Source organism: Nannobrachium achirus, assembly GCF_963921795.1.
Source record: "Nannobrachium achirus genome assembly, chromosome: 9".
Lineage (NCBI taxonomy): Eukaryota > Metazoa > Chordata > Actinopteri > Myctophiformes > Myctophidae > Nannobrachium > Nannobrachium achirus.
Window position 1 is genome coordinate 64,208,242 of NC_137818.1, and position 21,645 is coordinate 64,229,886.

Sequence of the window (21,645 nt, forward strand, 5' to 3'; positions counted from 1 at the left end):
CCCAAAATCACATTACATAAACAGGTACACGTGCCTGCAGATGCCACAAGATGACCACTAGAGTGAGCCATAGCCCATTGACTTTCCATGGTCCCATGTTAAGTCAGAATAAAAAACAAGGTTCATGACATAACAGGATGGTACAATGACATGTTCTCCATTGACATTCAATGGACAGGCCGCGGGCCGCCATTTGAGCTCAATACTGCTCAATTCGTGCTTGATCGTCTCAAACCACCATTGGTATGGGCATCGGAACGTATATAGATGCCACACAGAAAGTTTCCGAATCAAAATCCGACCTAGTGAAGCTACGTGAGGGTCGGATGGTTTGCATTGAGCCTAGCGGCTAACAGAGGCCTACGTAAACAGGAAGCTATGGCTTAAAGGTGACGTCATAATCGTATCCTTTTTTTTCACGGTTTTCATCTGTATGCTAGTCGAAGGTAAGCTAACCGTTCCGCTCCGTCTATCAACCCAAATTAAAAGCTTAAACAATGCTTTTATATAAAAGTCGCTCCGAGTCGCTCGGCACTAAACGCCATCATTAGTTAGTCGCCCCGAAAGTCGCTCGGCGCTAAGTGAGTTAAGTACAGTAGTCGGGGGCCTTAGGGAGATAGAATGGTAATTTTGCGCAAATCATCTGTGCGCCATCTTTTGCACAGATGTAGCCCAGGGCATGCTCTAATGATTTAGCAACCTTCGGGGTCACCACAGCGGCAAAATGAAGTTGGGCTATTTTCACAATAGAACCGTGTTATACAAAATGTAATGCCTCAACTCTTAGTGCTCGTAGGGTGGGGGGTCCCCAGTTAAAATGTGATTATTTTGGGGGGTCGCGGCCTGAAAAGGTCGAGAACCACTGCTTTTGACTAGTGTTTCTCAAACTTTCAAATTTCAAGGTCTCCTCTTAACTCTGACAGTGTACAAATGGAACCAAATGAACCCTAACAGGTTCATTTGGTTCCATTTGTACACTGTCAGAGTTACAGACTTGTATGTGACCCCCGTAAAGGAACCCACAGGGTCCGTGGAATCCACTTTGAGAACCACTGGTTTAGACGGTTTAATCTGTTTGTTCATCTCATCTGGCCTCTGCAGTAATGTGTGGTTACAATTATTTATTGTTGTGTTTTATCTATTGATTATGCTCTCTTTGACTTTGATTTGTTTTCTATTTTGTCTTTTCTTTTAAACTGATTGTTTTCTTTTAGCCTCTATTTCCCCTCTGCCTCAAACGGCCTTGCCTTGTTGCCAGGCCACAATTGTAAATAAAAACCTGTTCTTAATTTGGTTTGCCTGGTTAAATAAAGGTTAAATAAATACATAAAAACTTAAAAGGGATATTCCACTTTCAAAAGAACTTTTGGTCATGTTATCGTCTACTCAGGCATTTGTGAACACCCTGGACAGTTTTTAATTTGCTTGATTCAATATTTAGATATTTATTATTCATTTGATCAGACACTCCCCATCCAAAGCCCATTCCTATACAAACCCATTGTAACTTCAAACTCCATTCTATCCATGATAGATTCATCAAAAACCCCCGTCTTTTTTCTGGTGACTCACAATACCCTCCTAATACGTGAGCTGGTCGTGTTCTTTTTTTTTTTTCTTTTTTGATAACTTGTTTCATTTATTTTGAATAATTCTTTGGGAAATGGAAAAGAATGTAATATGATAAAAAAATCATTAAAAATAAATGAAAAAAGTTACCGAAAAAACACGGACAGGAGGGTAGTATGAGTCACCAGAAAAAAGACGTGTGAAAATGAATTTATCATGGTTAAAATGGAGTTTGAAGTTACAGTTTACAGTTTACAGTTTAGGCATTTAGCAGACGCTTTTAATCCAAAGCGACTTACAATAAGCAGATAACATCACAATAATAAACAAGATAATATGTCAGTACATCATCAACAATATAACAAATGCAAATGGATATCTATCTAGAAAGAACACAATATAATCAAAGTTCTAAAAACCTAAAAAACAAAACAAATGCTAACTAGCTTCATGTGTGATCATTGATTTTTTCTGTAGTGCTAAGGGTTTAGGTGGAGTCTGAAAAGGTGAGTCTTCAGTCCATTGTGAAAGCTAGTGAGTGAGTCCGTTGTTCTAAGTGCGACAGGGAGTTTATTCCACAACTTGGGGGCCAAGAGGGCAAACTGTCTCGGACGAGTGGATTTTTGCCCTGGAGTTTTTAGCGAGGGTTAGGGGCTATGGATCACTGCAGCAAACCCTTTGTTGTAACTCAGGGGCGTAAATTGGGTATGGCAGGGGTATGCAGCTGCCATACCCTGGGTCCAGGGGGGAAAATAAAAGTTACTTTTAAATATAAATCCATGAATGTCTCTTTGTCTATCTGTTCTGGTTATTAAATTACAGTAAAATAACTACAAATGCAAAATTTAACAAAATGGTCACTTGACAAGATGGTATATTCCCAGGTTCCGCAGGTCAGCTGCACAGGTGCAATTCATTATTGTTAATTGTGGCATGTTTGCTAACATGCCAAGTTCAGCTGCACTTGAACAACCAGGCTGCCATATTCAGTCCAATAAACCGTAGAAACGGGAAAGATTGAATGTACTTCTTAAAATAAATGTACTTTATCATGCCTGTTGCTAAGGTATGGCAACATGACTGGTGTCTTGCACGCGCGCGAGACACCAGTCACACCAGCCATACCTTAGCCTTTTCTGAACTGACGCCACTGTGCATGCGTGTGTGTGTGTGTGTGTGTGTGTGTGTGTGTGTGTGTGCGTGTGTGCGCGCGTACCTGCTGATAGACATGGCCACTATGACGGGTTGCCATCCAGAGCGGAGGACTTCTCTGATCTGTGGACTCTGGCGAGCGACCATCACCCACACAGGAATCAGAGCCAGGAACAGCACGATCACACACGGAGACAGGTACCATACATCTACACACACACACACACACACACACACACACACACACACACACACACACACACACACACACATTTCAATCATTTATGTATGTCCACATAAGAGATACAGTACAAGGACACAAATATTACAAGGCGCTGTATAATGTACAGTCAGCAAATCCTGGACACCATTCAAGGGTACAAGTAACAACGCCTTCGCCATATTTGGCAACTACCGTTAGTAGAAGAGATTGCAAAAAACTTTGCAAGCCGTTTAGCTGCTTATTTTTGGCATCCCAAGTGCCTCTTACAACCAACCAAGTACAAGTCCAAGGCTGCCAAAGATGAATGATCAATGGTTTCCTGTGTAAATAAGCCAAGTGCTTTTCTAGGATCTCCTTTTAGTTGACCTTGTACCAGTGAACTGTACCGTCATGAAACTGTACTTTTTGCTATGCAAACTTCTAATAAAGTCTTCAATCAATCAATCAATGAACACAAATAGATTGCACCTAGCCTAGCTCTGTGATGGTTCGTAGGAGCGGCTGGTATTTAATCACTTTGGTCATAAAGGCTTAAAAGCTAGAATCAAAGTTACAGGCCACTTCAAGAATGGAAACTGATTTGTCTCCTTCAGTGACAACAACAACATCTGGTGTATTAGCAGAGATTTCTGGATTTTATGTGCAGAGATGAAACATGGAAGGTTTGACACAGAAACGTTTGTTCATTCTCACGGACGGCGCAAAATGTTTAGATATGTCCTTTGTTATGAGATCAACTATTCTGTGGTGGCGTGCTATTTAAAGTCCTTTATAGGCATAGCAGCCATTCAGAATGTGTGACATGGTTTCTGTAACAAGCCCTGTGGCGTGATGCAAACAATGAGGTGCATGGTGGAGGGGAACCAGAGGGAAAGGTTGAGTTTCGTGGGAAGGAACTGTAACCTGGCTTTTATTGTAAAGATGATAGGTGATAATGTCCTCATTGAGAGCAGTGTTCCTGAGAAATGAATGGGAAACAGAGTGATCTGCATGGGGAAGACATGCTAGTCAGGGGCGTCAATTGGGTATGGCAGGGGTATGCAGCTGCCATACCCTGGGTCCAGATGGGAAAATAAAAGTTACTTTTAAATATAAATCCATGAATGTCTCTTTGTCTATCTGTGCTAGTTATTATGTTGTTAAATTACAGTAAATGCTAAATTTAACAAAATGGTCACTTTAACAAGGTATTATAATTATACTCTCCACACTTTTATTCTCCCCATATTGGAAAAAAATGTATATTCCCAGGTTCCACAGGTCAGCTGCACAGGTGCAATGCATTATTATTAATTGTGGCATGTTTACTAACTTGACAAATTTAGCTGCACTTGAACAACCATTCCAGGCTGCCATATCCAGCCCAAGAAACCATAGAAATGGGTGAAGAAAATAAAATGTACTTCTTAAGTGATAAATGTATCATGCCTAACCCTAAGGTATGGCAACATGACTGGTGTCTTGCACGCGCGCGAAGGCGCGCTTGCAAGACCCGTCCTGCCAGCACCTGTAGATGTCAACAGGTGAGTGTAGATCAGGGGTTTTCAAAGTGGGCGACGGGGCACCCTGGGGTGCCGTGACGGCAGTCCAGGGGTGCCGTGAGATAATTTGATAATATTTGGAATTTATTTGGACGCTTGAAAAAATATTTAATATATTTTAAATCTAACCATAATGGCTATTATCTCAACATTTTCCTTGCAACATAATCACTAAAATATCATCACTGTCGGGCAGAAACCTTGTATCTCCAAGTTTCAAATTTGTACGTCTATTGGTAAAGCAAAGTCCTGCTTCATCATACAAGACTGTCGCACAAAACGAGTGAAAACAGCCGATCTACAAGCGATGCAAGGCGTTGTGTGCTTGTAGATCTGCTGTTTTCACTAGTTTAGTACATTTTCTAGATGATAAATAGGAAAAAAAACAGTTTTAGACATACAAGGTTTCCACCCGACAACAACAATAAGGTGCTGGGAGTGAAAAAAAACATAGAGGTGCCTCGGATTAAAAAAATATTTATGGGGTGCCCTGAGACAAAAAAGTTTGGGAACCCCTGGTGTAGATGTCAACAGGTGCACACACAAACACACACAAAGGAATCATAAAGGGAGAGAGTTAGGGAGAGAATGCATATACTAACACAGTGGTTCTCAACCTTTTCAGGCCACGACTCCCAAAATAATCATATTTTAACTGGGGACCCCCCCACCCCCACCCTACAAGCACTAATAAGACTTGAGGCATTACATTTTGTATAGCTCGGTTCTATTGTGAAAATAGCAGATCTACATGCTCACAATGCTTCGCAACGCGAGGCGTTGTGAGCATGTAGATCTGCTATTTTCACAATATCTGCCTCTAATAATTGCCAATTTGGCCAATGTTTAATTTGTCATTTTAGAGGTATTAAAAAAGTCCTTAAATTGTCACTTTAGAAATGATAACCTCTAGCCTACACCTAAACTTTATTTTGGTTTGTTTACTGTTGAGTTAGAAAACAATGTTACACATTAAGTTAATCATCTGGGGACCCCCCCCCCCCCCCCCCCCATCTCAAAATATCTTGAAGCAAATATTTGAGTTACAAATGAAAAATATATATATTCAAAGATGCGCTGTGAGCTTGACAGCTTGTATATCTGATATTTTACAATAGTTAAAGCATTGTTCTAGGCCTAAATGGGTTAAGGATATCTAAAGCCTACTGTAGGTGCCTATAATGCAGACGTGATATTTGCTGCCCTCTAGTGGTCTTGGACATAAACGTCATAAAACTATTCCACACTCTTTGAACACCATATAGTCACTCTACGCCTCCTCCTGAAAGCCACAAATGGAACCTGTCATCTGTTTGTCATTTCTGTTCACTAAAACATATTTTAAAATGGATTGAAATCGTATTTTTGAATTTCCATTGATGCCGGCCTGCAGGCAGCTGCTATATCTGAGTAATTGGATTTACAGTAGGTAAAGTAGGGCACATTCACGTAGGGGTGAGCGATATGGTGATAAATATTGTTGAGACGATACAATGTCTTCACGATATGCCTTTTCAGAGATATCGTATATGTCGTGATACAATGAGGGAGCCTTATTTTTTTTTTTTAACTGTTATGTATCAGACTTCTTTTAAACCTGCATTTTGGTCTAAATCAGTAGTTCTCAAACTTTAAAATGTCAAGGTCTCCCCTTAACTCTGACAGTATACAAATGAAACCAAATGGACCCATAAGGGTCCATTTGGTTTCATTCATATACTGTCAGAGTTACATGTAAGGGTCAATTTAGACCTCCCAAAAGGAACCCAGAGAGTCCCTGGACCCCACATTGAGGACCACTGGTCTAAATGGTCTGTTACTCCTTTTTCTTTTAGTTTTTGTTACCTTGTAGGTGTTGTTGTACTGTTTAGTAACTTGAAAAAATAACCATAAAAACCAACATGAAAAAGAATCGCGATGAGATCGTGTATCGTGATACCGCTTGGAAAAATATTGTGATATTGTATTTTTCCCATATGGCCCACCAATACTGGGGGGTGGGAGGTGGACATCCGCTGCAGCGGTCTTTTGGATTTCCAGTTCTCGTTTTGCACACGGACTGTGTGACGGAAGCATTTGGAAAATGGTGTGAGTCAGCAGTCTGTCTCCTGAGAGTAAACGTGCCTGGTGGCTCAGACTGTTGGTGCACACCAGGCACGTGCACACATAGACATCAAAGGGGGCTCGAGCCCCTGCCCTTTTATCCATCTATAAACAAGTGCCCTCTCCAGACCATGAATGCTGTTTTCACTAAGGTCGAAGAAATGCAAATGCCCTCTTTCCATGCCATACCTGAAGGCAGCATTCAAGATGATTGCCTTGTCCAAACTCTCCTGAACTTGAATATGGTATCTTGGGTTGAAATCAAGAAATGTGTAGAAATCAAGCATCGAAAATAGCCGACCTCCAGGCTCACTGTGAGCTTGGAGGTCGGCTATTTTCGATGTTTTCACCAAAAGGCCCTTTTAAAAATGTCAGCCCCTGCCTCTCTTAACATTCTCTGCACGTCCCTGGTGCACACAGACCATAATGGTCCTTGTGACCGGGATGACCTGGGTTCCAACCCGCAGTGTTGGAAAATGTACTGGCATTTTCTACTTCAGTAAAAGTATCAATAGGCCTACTGCAATGTAGAAATACTCTGTTACAATGAAAAGTCCGGAGTTCAACATTTATTTGAGTAAAAGAACAAAGGTATCGGTATCAAAATGTACTTAAAGTACCAAAAGTAGAAAGTAGCCGACTCATTATGCGGAATGTCTCATTCTGCATAATGCAAGCAAGCAAGCCAGCAAGTTTTCAAATGTATAAAATGTATAAAATCTTCTGAAAGTAGCAGGCTCACAATGTGTCGCATCGCAAAGCATTGTGAGCTTGTAGATCGTCTATTTTCAAATGGCCGAAAAGTAGTCTATTAGGCCTGTCCTCTAAAAATCGACGAATCGACGCGTCGTTTTAAGCCCCGCGAATCGACGCCAATTGTTTGAGTCGAGGCGAAAATATATATATTTTTTATATCACCAGTTAGCCTACTACTGCGATGCACTGCTGGACTGGTGTCATGTACTTCCAATGAGAAGTAGCAATTGGCGAACAGTTATTTATTGTCTCGCACCAGCGTAGGGGTGAAAGTGAGACAGAACGGCCAGAACGGTTCAGAACCGCCGCTTCGTTAAAACATTCGGAGCCGGGAAGGTGTTCCGTTAAGAGGAGGAAGCACGCTGTCAAAATCCCATATTAAATAACCTCCTGCCACAGCACAAACGCACGTCCACGAAGTAAACAATCTTCTAAAGTCAAATTAACATACACAAGTGTAGGCTACAAGTTACATTTTCTAATTAAAGTGCTTCTGAATTGTTCCAGTGTTGTAATCCATGATGAATGATTGTGTTTCGCTGTGTTTGCGTCCATGACATGTCCACACTGCTGGCTCTAGCGGGAGCTGTGCCTCCACCTTTTTATGATCCGTTTCTGAAATGAATCCGTTCTCGACACTGACTCATTACTCTGTCAGTGCTCTGTGTCCCGCGACTGCGGACTGGATCCCATCGTTCATTTAAAAGAGCCGTTCAAGAGAGCGGAATCGTTCGCGAATGTCTCATCTATACTGCACGCTGCCGAGAGACGGGGCAGAGTTGAAACAGCGGAGATGTTTTATTTGTTTTAACGGTGTGTTATAACTCTATGGTTGTACACTGCTATGCAGATAACAATTGTGCTCGCGCACCGATATCACCGAAAACACAGTGTATTCAATTCATCTCTTAATGTATTATTGTATTATGTTGACGTGGTTTAAAGCAACACTTTTTTTATTTTTTTATTTTCATACAAAGTAGACTATAAAACGATTCGTCGACGCGTCGGATTAACCCCCGCGACTCGAATCGACTTCATAAATCCTGAGTCGAGGACAGCCCTATAGTCTATATAGGCTGGTTGATGTATATTTTGTAATAATAATCAAAATCTAAAGTTGTCAAATAATTGTAGTGGAGTAAAAGTACCATATTTGCCTCTGGGATGTAGTGGAGTAGAAGTAAAAGTATTGCAATGTGTAAATACTCCAGTAAAGTAAAAGTAGGCTATCTTAAAATTGTACTTAAGTACAGTACTTGAGTAAATGTACTTATAGTTACTTTACACCACTGCCAGACTACCATCTTGTCTGATCTGCCCTTACTTTCTTGTCTCTGCACACAGACCTACATAGTATCGTTGTTGTCGGGTGAAAACCCTGTATGTCCAAAACCGTTCGTGTTGTATTTATCATTTTTAAAATGATTTAAACTAGTGAAAACAGACGATCTACAAGCACACATAGCCTTGCACCGCGAGGCGTTGTGCGCTTGTAGATCGTAGAATTTGTGCGACGGCCTTGTATGATGAAGCAGGGCTTTACTTTGCGAAAAACATACAAATTTGAAACTTGGAGATACGAGGTTTCTGCCCGACAGTGACGATTATGCATCTGAAATACAAATGCCCTAATGAAGGACATTTAATCTAATGCTGTATAGGTTCTCTCTCCCGCTAAGATCAAATCCATATCCCAGCCTGAAAATGTACTAAAGAGTTGGAGAGACCCCTGTTACTGAACAAACAATAGTAATGATTATTATCCGCATAATATGGAGCTATTATGGACGGGCACACATGTGTGTGTATTGCCCCCTCAGGCCATTTTTCTATGAAAGCCAATGGTGTAAGCTATCAAATAGTTGTTTGAAATTTTGTTTCTAACTGCTACAGAGGCTGAGTAATACATTTTCCATAAAAACCGTGGGTAACTTTCAAATCTTTAAGGCTTTTTCACACTTATGTTAAGTTAATGAAAAGAACTTATGTTCACTTCAGGATTCAAAACAAAAACAACAACAACAATGAATTAAAACTCTACTGTCTATATGTCCATACCGGTACATTCACTTTTTTTTCTCTCTCCGAATAAAAGTGCTTGGCGGACATTTTTGAACCCTTTTTTTTTCAACTTGCCCATGACACCATGACAGATACATAAAACAAAATTAAAGCTAATTCTGGTGTGCAAAGCAACATCTAGGGATGCGGCGAGATAACATTAACGGTAGATATACAGATGGCTGAGTGCACACTTTACTTTCATAATGCTGTTTATGATCTCATTTTGGCTGACACTGTAACTCTACACCACCGTTACTGCAACAAATATGATACAGAAAACAAATCGTAATCCCAAGGGCTTCTCACAACAACCACATAGCGCTGTGATGAATCCGTGCGGTCAGCATTGAACAGAGCTTGGTTTCAGACACGGGCACACATAGACATCAAAGGGGGCTTGAGCCCCTGCCCTTTTATCCGTCTGTAAAAAGTGCCCTCTCCAGAGCATGAATTAGTCGGGGAGCCACAAGCCCAAAAGGAATAGGGTTGAACCTGTGATGTTCTGCCGTACTTTTTATTTCTGTTTTATCTAATAGTTTGGTCATTAAGGTCCACAGAATGAGAGGCCTGCTCTGCCGGAAACATCGCGAAAGAAAGTTATGGCCATTTGTATATTCACTGTCCCATTGACTCCACTAGAAATATTTAAAAAAGAAAAAACATCTGATTTAAGTAGCATGTGAGGGGTCAAACTAGGGGTTTTTCATGATTCCGAATCCATTGCAAGCATTTGTTTTGCATTAAAAACATTCCTTGGGCAAAATGTCTGCCACCCAAAACTGTGAAAAGTGGAAAAATAAGTGATGACTCATCACTTTTCACCGTTTTTGGGGGCTGAAATTTTGCCCAAGGAATGTTTTTCATGCAAAACAAATGCTTGCCATTTGTATGATGAAGAACATACATACAAATGGCCATAACTTTTTTTCGCGATGTTTCCGGCTGAGCAAGCCTATCATTCTGTGGACCTTAATGACCAAACTATTAGATACAACTAAAATAAAAAGTACGGCAGAACATCACAGGTCCTCTCCCATTTTGGTGACTGGGTCCCCGGCTAAATGCAGTTTTAACTATGCTGAAAGAAATGCAAATGCCCCTCTTTCCATGCCATACCTGAAGGCAGCATTCAAGAGAATTGCCTTGTCCAAACTCTCCTGAACGCAGCATTGTCTCCAGTATTGACTTGATTATGCTTAGTTCAGTGTGGTATCACATAGCGCGACGCGTTGCGAGCTTGGAGGTCTGCTAATTTTGGATATTTCCAACAAAAGGCCCTTTTAGAAATGTCAGCCCCTGCCTCTCTAACATTCTCTGCACATCCCTGTGTCAGTGGTCACTGTGTGACTCATTTCTATGGGGTAATCTAATCTGGATGCTATATTGATACACGTAGGCCCTTCACAGAAGCTTCTTCAAGGACTGGCAAAAAAAAAAAAAAAAAAGAAGCAGACATTTGATAGAATCCACGAGTCAATACCAGAGGTGGATACAAACGAGGTACTCTGTTACATTTACATTAACTGTACTTGTAAATGTAGTGTTATTGCAACATCATTTCAACTTTTACTCGTAAGAAAAGAAATGGTGTTTTACTGCATTACATTCGTCTACATTCTGCTATTTGGATGACTAACAAACTTTCTTCACTTCTACTTGAGTCAGGATTTTTTGTTTAGGTACTTTTACTTCTACAGTTTTTGGCTACTCTAACCACCTTTGCACTAGAGATGGGACAATAAGCGATATTATCGTTTATCGTGATAAAAAACACTCACGATAATCGTATCGTGGAGATGTAATATATCGTGATATCGTCCTCCGTCATGCACTGGGATCAATTCACCTTTTATTTGCCGAGCTGCATATCCGGTACCACTTAAACCCTCTAGAACTGGTAAAAGGTACTTATAATATACGTACTTGATAAAGTCTTTTTTTCACTCTCTTTCAAATGTCTTTGCCAAAAAATAGCCGATCTAAGTTCACAACGCGTCACAGCAGAGCTTGTAGATCAGCTATGTTGTGGCAAATGCTCCGCCCCAGGATAATGGATTTCTTTTGTCACAATAATCGTGATATGGAATTTTCATATGGTCCCATCCCTACTTTGCACTAAAGCTCACAATGTGCCATCACATTGTAGATCTACTATTTCCGACAGTATAATTTAAGCATAACTCAGCGATTACACGATATTGATAACAGTACTCCACGTTTAGCCAACGGATACACTGTCCATTCCACTAAGCGAGAAAACAATCCTATTCAAAATGAACCAATCTCAGATGTACAAGATGAAAGAGTAGTATCGCACATCCGGCCTCTTGAAGTGACCTGAGATCAAAGGATAAAATTACCTTAAAAAAAGCTGCACACTGTACAGCTCCCTTTACCAGTTTATATTTCTGTTTTGCAGACACTCTGTAATTTCAAGATTCTTACATCCAGTGTTGATTTCGTCGACTAAAACTATGACAAAAAACGTTTGTCAATGACTAAAACTAAGAATAAATATATTGGCAATTTCAAAAACAAAATAAAAACTAGACTAAAACGTTAGGGAGGGACTAGTGGAGAAGAGAGTCATTTTATGTTTGGTTGCTCTCAGGTGTTACGTGCGCGACGCGTTGTGAGCTTGTAGATCGGCTATTTTCAGCACGCAACCAAGTGTAAAATTTAGTCATTATGATGCCAACAAGGCCTGCCAAAATACAATTCTACAGTTGACTAAATCAACAGTGGATTTAATCGACTAAAATCTTATATTTAGTCGACTAAAATTAGACTAAAACTAAAATTGACTAAATTATGATTAAAACTAAAAGACATTTTATTCAAAAGACTATGACTAAAACGAAATCAAAATGTGCTGTAAAAAACAACACTGCTTACATCTTGATGGTACAGCAACTACAGTAGCTGTAGGTTGCAAGTTGTTTAGTTTGTGTCTTACCAATGTATTGATAGAGCGTGCTGCTGACTCCAGCCAGCAATGACAGCGTAATGAGGTCACCAAGGCTGGCAGCGATGGGCGTGGCAACGTTGTCGGGGTTTATCCCCACCTTCCTGGAACCAATGATCACACCGATCATCACCAGACCTAGACAGACAGACAGACATATATAGACAGATATATAGACAGACAGACAGACAGATAGAGAGACAGATATATAGACCAGGGGTATTCAACGTTTTCAGGCCAAGGGCCCCTTTGCTGAGAGAGAGATGAAGCAGGGACCCCTTTATAGTCTATATATTGTATACAATTGTGTTGTAGATTACAAAATAATGTTCATATATTTCTTAGACTTGTTTGACAGCACTCATCAGTGTATGTTGGATCAATATGTATTTTCAGACATTAACCACTTGAACCGTCAATAATTGCAGTTCATTTCTTTGCCAGAAATAGCCGATCTACAAGTCCCCTGTTGAAGACCCCTGATATAGACAGATATATGGGCAGATACATATAGACCGGATACAGGCAGAAAGACAGACAGATACTATAGATAGATATAAAGTATAGCACTTTACCATGGATCCTATCCCTAAGACTAAACCAGGACTTTCTCAAACTGTATTCATGCTGACATTCGTCAGTGTTGACGTCAGTCTACGTCTACTTTGATTTCCTCAGCCGCTAAGGCCTCGTGAAAGGTGTGGGAATCTTTCAACAGGCCATAAATAATGGACTATGTTATGTATGTACCATAGCAATTATGCATGAGGAGGAGAAATGTGGGACAGCAAACTACCAAACAGATGTCTGAGTAGGTCAGTGTGCTAAAGTTGGTCTTTGCAGAAACAAATTCACTGAGTCAATCTAGGACAGGGGTTTTCAAAGTGGGTGACGGGGCACCCTGTGGTGCCGTGACGGTAGTTCAGCGGTGCCGCAAGATAATTTGATAATATTTGGAATGTATTTGGACACTTGAAAAAATATTTAGTATCATTTTAAACTTGAAGTACAAAGTTATTTTCCATACAATTCTAAACAAAATGGCTATTATCTCAATGTTTTCCTCGTAACATAATCAATAAAATATCGTCACTGTCGGGCAGAAACCTCGTATCTCCAAGTTTCAAATGTGTACGTCGTTTGGTAAAGCAAAGCCCTGCTTCATCATACAAGACCGTCGCACAAATCTAGTGAAAACAGCCGATCAGCACACATCGATCAGCACATTGTGTGCTTGTAGATCTGCTGTTTTCACTAGTTTTGTACATTTTATAGATGATAAATACAAAACGAACGGTTTTGGACATACAAGGTTTCCACCCGACAATGACGATATGCTGTAAATATAAGGTGCTGGGAGTGAAAACTATAATGTAGGGGTACCTCGGATTAAAAAAATATTTATGGGGTGCCCTGAGACAAAAAAGTTTGGGAACACCTGATCTAGGATGTGACAGTTGCATTCATGTCGACATAAATAATTACAAAGTGGTAGTTATGAAATCAAGCAATCCCCTGCCTTTGACAGAGCCCCCAGACATAGTACCATAAAGTCACCTTTTTTTGTTTCACTCAATTTTATAGATTTTGTGCAGTATGTGGTCGTTTTATGGCTACAATTCTGGCTCCAATGTAGTCAAGACATTCAGTGTAATAGAATAGAGCAGTGGTTCCCAAACCCTTCAGGTTGAGAACCCAAAATAGATATTAGACGTTTGCTTGGGACCCAAACTAGTGAAAATAGCAGATCTAAAAGTGCAAAATACGTCGCTTCGTATATCGGCTATTTTCACTACTTTTTATCCCACGATTTTGTAACCCATTTTTCACCCAGTGCCAATTGCCTATGTAATCCTGGGCTCTGCTCTCCCTCTGCCGCGCCTGGGGAGACAACGGACAAATCTCATGCTTCCTTCAATGCATAGGTAGTCCAAGTTGTTTCTTTTCACCTGACAGGGGGGATTTCCCTGGGATGGACGTAACACGTGATTCCAACCAGTTCCTTTCCCCTCCATCAGGCGCCAGGCTGGCATTATTGAGACCAGGAATACTGCATGTTTTTGTGAGGGTATCAACCCTAGGAGACACGGGGAGAACATGCAAACTCCACACAGAAAGGCCCTATCGCCAACCCCACCTAGGGTGTGGGCGCTGATGACGCAGAGGGAGGAACACGCCGCCAGCACCCACAGCGTCCCCCAGGACCCAGGACCTTCTAGCTGTGAGGCGAAGCGCTAACCACTACACCACCGTGCCCCCTATTTTCTCTTTCTAATTTCTTTAAATTTATGGAATTTCAACTTGCCTAGGGAGAGAGCGGCGACGAAGGCCGTGATGATGCTGCTGGCACACAGCACGGCGGCCTGGTCCAGCTCCACCCCTCCCCTGGACACCGCCCCTAGACACACCGCCGCCACCGCCGCCAGGAAGCCCACCACGGTGGCCTGGACCTGGACGGAGGAGAGACACAGTTATCCATGTACTTTACAGTATATGCTAAGTAGAATCCAATGGCTGCTCAGTGCTCACTGCTCCTAGTAGTTATAGCAGGGGTTTTCAAAGTGGGCGACGGGGCACCCTGGGGTGCCGCGACGGCAGTCCAGGGGTGCCGCGAGATAATTTGATAATATTTGGAATTTGTTTGGACACTTGAAAAAAATATTTAGTATCATTTTAAACTTGAAGTACAAAGTTATTTTCAGTCAGTTCTAACCAAAATGGCTATTATCTCAACGTTTTCCTCGCAACATAATCACTAAAATATTGTCACTGTCGGGCAGAAACCGTGTATCTTCAAGTTTCAAATGTGTACGTCTTTTGGTAAAGCAAAGCCCTGCTTCATCATACAAGACTGTCGCACAAAACTAGTGAAAACTTGTTTAGTAAATTTTATAGATGATAAATACAAAGCGAACGGTTTTGGACATACAAGGTTTCCACCTGACAACGACAATATGCTATAAATATAAGGTGCTGGGAGTGAAAACTATAATGTAGGGGTACCTCGGATTAAAAAAATATTCATGGGGTACCCTAAGACAAAAAAGTTTGGGAACCCCTGCTTTACAGTATATCGTCACTGTCGGGCAGAAACCTTGTACCTCCAAGTTTCAAATATGTAAATGTTTCCGCAAAGTAAAGCCCTGCTTCATCATACGAGGCCGTCACACGAAAGTAGTGAAAATAGCAGATCTACAAGCACACAACGCCTTGCGGTGTGAGGCGGTGTGTGCTTGTAGATCGGCTGTTTTCACAAGTTTAATCCTGCAAGACCCGAATTCATTTCTACGGTTTTATAGCCATAAATCATAAATCATAAATCATGCTCTAATTTGCATTTTGGGGATATTTTTCACAATAATAACATATATATATATGTTCTAGACATTCTAATGATCACCAAAAAAAATATTACAGCCATTTTACTTATGTTTTTGTGAGGAATAGCTTCAATGAAAAATGAATTGTTGTTCGTCTAGACTCTGGACTCCAGAGATCTTGAAGTTGTGTGAATGTCAGCCTCTGTGGGGGGTATTCATATGCAAATATCGTGGCCAATGGCATTGTAATACTAAACAATAGGATTTAATGGTGATGTTAATTTGAAAAAAAAAACAGGAAAACTAATTATAACATTTTTTTAATGATTTAAAAAACATGTTGCCAAAAAGCAACGATGGGCCTTGCAGGTTTAAATCATTTTTAAAATGATAAACACAAAACAAACGGTTTGGGACATACAAGGTTTCCACCCGACAACGACAATATGCTAAGTAGAATTCAATGGCTGCTCACTGCTCCTAGTAGTTATAGGATGGGTAAATGCAGAGGACGAATTTCACCTACACGTGTATATTATGTTACAGTGTTTTTGAGGTACCAGTGAAATTGGGAACCGGAGCGCTCCTTCAGGATACTGAAGATGCCAGATAATTTAAGGTCAAACCAATGCAACTATACTAGTCACAACTCCTAGGGGTGTAACGATAAAGTAACTGAATACAGCAAAACTGTTTTAGGGCATGTCACGCCAATTGCAACTGCCATTGGGGATAATGGTTGTGAGTAGTTGCAAGCATTTGCATGTTGCAAGGTGTTGCATTGGTGTGGTTTGGCCTTTAGAGGTAGGGGTGTCGCACCAAACTCTGGGCCCTGGGTACTTTAACTATTGAAAAATAGCAGATATATAAGCTCGCAGCTCGACACCGAGTGCCACGCTGCGAGCTTGTAGATCTGCTATTTTTGAAAATGTGTGCAAGTCTTTGAATATTTCAAATCCTTCTAAGGTTTTTTGAAAGACCTATGTTTCTATGTCAGTGGTGCTCAAACTTTTTTCATGTGAAGGACCCCCAAAATGATATGTATTTTGCCATGAACCCCCATCTCAAAATATTTAGTTCCAGGGACCCCCAGAAGAAAAAAATTAGTTACAAAATAAATGCTCGCAGTGAGGCACTCGGTGCCGCACTGTGAGCTTGTAGATCTGCTATTTTTCAATAGCTAAAGTATAAAATAATTAAGGCCCCTCCACCTTGGGCCCTAGTAACTCAGTCCCACTTTCCCCACCTTGTGACGCCCCTGTTTAGAGGAGAAGAGGGAAGCCAAAGAGGAGGTTTATGGATGCGCTGACTGAGGACAGGCAGTGGCAGAGTCACAGAGGAAGATGGAGGGGAAGCGTTCTACTCATTTTCAGAGCTTTCAAAGTAGGCTACTATTGGATGGAAATGTTTGTAAAATTGTGGAATCCAACAAGCATGCCTTGAGAGACTACTAGAAAAATGGAAACAAAATACTTCTGTTCCCATGCCACATGATGATGACAAAATATCAAACGTAAAAATAATTTTAATTTTTTCATTACATTCTGTATTCCAAAAATGTGATGAGGTTGTTTGGATGTGTTGATGTATTACCTGTATTAGACCCAGGTTACTACACACCATGGTCCACTGCTTAGCAGGGTCGTCCATCTGACCTGTATTAGCCTATAAACACACACATACACTGTTAGTAGAACCAACACCAAATCCAAAGTATCCATACAGTAACAGTCCTATGTTCAAATCAGAGCAGAACAATGCATACACGCTGACTGCATATGAACAAAATGTGACGATGCTTAGTTCTAAGTTGTAGTAAAGCACAACTACCATATCACATGTTATAAGCATCATATGAAGTAGTTATAAGCATATACCACTAACCAAATAGTAGGGCATTTATAGGGAGAAATAAATAAAATGACAACAACTTCAAAATGAGCTGCAGCAACAACACATTGTGAGCTTGTAGACCAAGCTGCTGTGATAATTTAGACGTTGTTTTTGCTCAGGGTGGTTTAAGTGTTTGGATCACATAGGAAGCGCAGGACCACGATGAAACAAGTCACCAGGAACTTTTTTGGGTTCTCCTTTTAGCCTGAATGTCTGACTGTACCTCGTGCTGTTAACGTTTCTGACAAAGGGCCCGTTTCCACAACGCCGTTTCCACAAGAAAACCTTCCGTTCAGACGACAGCGGCATTTTCGGGGGTTGGAAACGCAAAAAACAAAAGCTCTTCCCAGGGTGAAAATCTTTGAAACGATCCTCCTTGCGTTTCCATCTAAACAGGCGAGTATGCAGGGAATCCGCACAATGTGTGATGTCATGGCTGTCGGCGCTGCAAAGGACAGCATTGGAGCCAGTGCTGCCATGGTGATTATGTAAACAAATGCTGTGATAGGAAGGAGAGCGGACATGATGTCACGTCACCGCCACCTAGTGACATAGGATGCACACTACATTGTTTAATCATTCTTGCGTCTCGGTCTGAACGCTGGATTAAATGAGAGAACGCAACGATTTATTTTCACTTTCTCTAGAGACCGTTGTCGTCTAAACGTGGCCTAATTGCGACCATAGGTCGCAAGTTTAGTATGTGAACGGTCACAGCTTGTCTGTATGTACCGGTATGTATCTCTGTCACGCCTGACACTGTGGTTCTATGGGTTTGTCGCTCTGCCATCATGATCTGATATCACTGTGATGTCAGGGGAACAACTCTTACAGTAACAGAATGGGTTTGCCGCTCTGACATCACGCTCTGGCTTCACTGTGATGTCACACTAACAGAATCTCTTTTATGCCCATATATGGATTTCCCTGATGTCATCAATATTAAGCCCATATCTAACAGGAATTCATATGAGAATGCCCATATATTGGAGGCCACATCGGCCACATACCACACTAACGGCTGGTTCTACAGACAGGTCTCTCCATGTATGGGCATAAAAGGGTATGATGTCAGATGTCATAGACATCATAGGACTTTCACATAATGAATAACTGAGTAAGTATGTTTGGGCTCTCACAGCATATCTCTATATACAGTACATGGATCTACATATATGGGTACCAGGGGTCTCCATATATGGGTAACTGGTCCGATATACATCACTGACCAGATGGCCAAAAATTGGCACGACCTCGCCCTTCGCATGTCGCCCTGAGGCGTCTTACTAGTAAAGTATTCAATCAATCAATCAATCAATCAAAGAGCTTACAGCAGTGGACAGGCGAGCGGCCAGGGTCATCTCCAGGTTTCCCTTCAGTCCCACCAGAGCAGGGACCATGATGAAGATCTCTGTTATCACCTTGAACACTTCCCAGTGCTGGAACACACACATGTACGCACACACACACACACACACACGCACGCACGCACGCACGCACGCACGCACGCACGCACACACAGGAAATTACATCAGAAAAACAATCTCGCACACAGGAGAAGGCTCACACACAAATAAATTACATATCGTTGTTGTCGGGTGGAAACCTTGTATGTCCAAAACCGTTTGTTTTATATTTATCATTTTAAACTAGTGAAAACAGACGATCTACAAGCACACAACGTGTGCTTGTAGATCTGCCGTTTTCACTACTTTTGTGCGACGGCCTTGTATGATAAAGCAGTGCTTTACTTTGCGAAAAAAAATTGAAACTTGGAGATACAAGGTTTCCTCCCGACAACGACGATAAGAAAAACAGACTTACACAGAGGGAGATATGAGAGAACTCTTTAACACACACACGTGTGCGCACAGCCGCACACACACATTCTATTGAGCATCATTAATCATCGTCAATACCACCACACATTGCGATGACATTCCTCCATATGACAATATCTGTATTATCCCGCTGCCCAGTCCCAAAGATGTCAGAACTCTGACAACTGACGTGATAGTAGCTTGATTTCATTTTAGACAAACAAAATACATATATTTTCACTATGAACATAATGACAGACAAAACAATTATAATATTGATATACGGCCCAGTACTAGGAGCACTACGGCTGCACAATTAATCACAGAAATATCAACCGTGAAATGCTGACTAATGCAATCCATGGAACAAAGAGTACTTGTCTGGACTTAGTATTTATATTTTTTTCTTGCCATTACAGAATCCCAGGGCTAAAATGAAGTCAACTTGTAATGTTCGTAGTAGTAGGCTAGGGCAGTGGTTTTCAACCTTTTCAGGCCCCCAAAAAAATCATATTTGAATGGAGGACACCATGACAAGCACTTGGAATTGTAGCAGTTGAGGTATTACATTTGGTTTGACTCGGTTCCACAGATAACTGCTACTTAGGTCTGCACGTTTCTTTATTGCAGGGGTGAGTCACCCCTGCAATAAAGAAACGTGCAGAGCGGTCCAGTGCTCCATTATTGTATTTGGGTAGTCATTTATGAAGTGCCCAGATAGTATTCTTTTTGATACAGTTTGTCCTTCTTGAGCACGGACGAGTCCTGCTACCAACTGTTGGCTTGAAGCGCGAAGACATCTCCTTACTTAACTGCTACTTTGGATATGTGTTTGTCCAGAACCGCCGATATGGCCATATACTAATGATATCGGGGATCTTCTTCATATATGGGCATAAAACTGATAAAAGTTAAAAGGAGCTACAGAGATGTATGGAATATGGGCATAAAAGGAACACAGGTGGATATACAGAGATCTCCATATTTGGGCACAAAAGGCACACAGACAAACGGGTACAATGCGTACTACTACAGTCTGCGATGTCTGGTGTGAGGGCCGAAACCCTCGTTAAATACAGTACACGTATGAGTGTCAGAACTATCTATAGCCTATAGATTTTCTATTATGACATTGAATTGTCATGTGACTTATCACAGACATCACCATCATTGGTGTCGTCATTGCCACCATTAGCTCTAATGTTATCTTCTGATCAGAACAAGACATGCAACATGCCTGCTGTTGTCTCAACTCTCTGATTTATAGTATGCCACACGGCTAATCTACAAGCTCACAATACAACGCAACATGACTCATTGTGAGTTTGTAGATTTACTATTTTTGGCATAAATGAATCCTGACCCAATAGCCTACTTTCCACGTCTCCAAAATCACAGGCATCACCAGCAGACACGGATGCACGCATGTTATACATGCTACAGTAGGTTCACAGAGTTTTCAGCCGGTCTGCGCGGGAAAGCCTGAGGGAGCATTTTCACACTCAATTGGAGTAAAATTTATACCCAGGGTTTTGCTGTGTGTACCACAAAGTCTCCCTCACTTTGTCTCATCACAGCCCCATGCCAGCTTATACAGTATGGAAGGGAAAAGAGAGCAAGGGGGGGAAATCTGTCTGGCTGAATATACTGTATAGCAGGGTTCCCCAATAGGCGGCCCGCGGGCCATTTGCGGCCCGCGGGGGGCTACTGTCTGGCCCCCACCAACCCCAGTAATAATGGTGGTATAAGAGCAGCAACACCACTAGTATATCATCATTGGAAACCTTGTATCTCCAAATTTGTACGTTCTTTCACAAAGTTAAGCCCTGCTTCTTCATACAAGGCTGTCGCACAAAAGTAGTGAAAACAGCAGATCTACAAGCACACAAAGCCTCGCACTTGTAGATCGTCTGTTTTCACTAGTTTAAATCATTTTTAAAATGATACCGTCAATGCAAAACGAACTGTTTTGGACATACAAGATTTTCACCCGACAACAACGATATCTGAACTGTCGCTGGAGTAGCGGGAACGCCACCGTCGCCCCCTGCAATGTTGTGGCCCTCGGCTTGGTACCCTAGACATAATTCGGCCCTTGGGGAAAACTAATTGGGGAACCCTGCTGTATAGTGTGTGTGTGTGTGTGTGTGTGTGTGTGTGTGTGTGTGTGTGGGTGGGGGGGGGGCAGTGGTTGTTTCTGGGAGGGGGAGTTTATTTTTACACACGGTTCTCGTGT

The 21,645-nt window shown here is 41.4% G+C and overlaps 1 protein-coding gene across 1 annotated transcript in view; it reads right to left on the reverse strand.

Annotated features, from left to right (window-relative positions):
• Nucleotides 1-21,645, reverse strand: part of LOC308291575 (solute carrier family 41 member 3-like) — a 67,158-nt gene that overhangs the window by 22,475 nt on the left and 23,038 nt on the right. The window contains exons 3-7 of the mRNA XM_080733617.1: nucleotides 18,921-19,028; nucleotides 17,290-17,361; nucleotides 14,682-14,826; nucleotides 12,368-12,514; nucleotides 2,786-2,930 (exon numbers count right to left, since the gene is read on the reverse strand). Of these exons, the coding sequence (XP_080589743.1) occupies nucleotides 2,786-2,930; nucleotides 12,368-12,514; nucleotides 14,682-14,826; nucleotides 17,290-17,361; nucleotides 18,921-19,028 (617 nt within the window). The remainder of the gene's footprint in view (nucleotides 1-2,785; nucleotides 2,931-12,367; nucleotides 12,515-14,681; nucleotides 14,827-17,289; nucleotides 17,362-18,920; nucleotides 19,029-21,645) is intronic.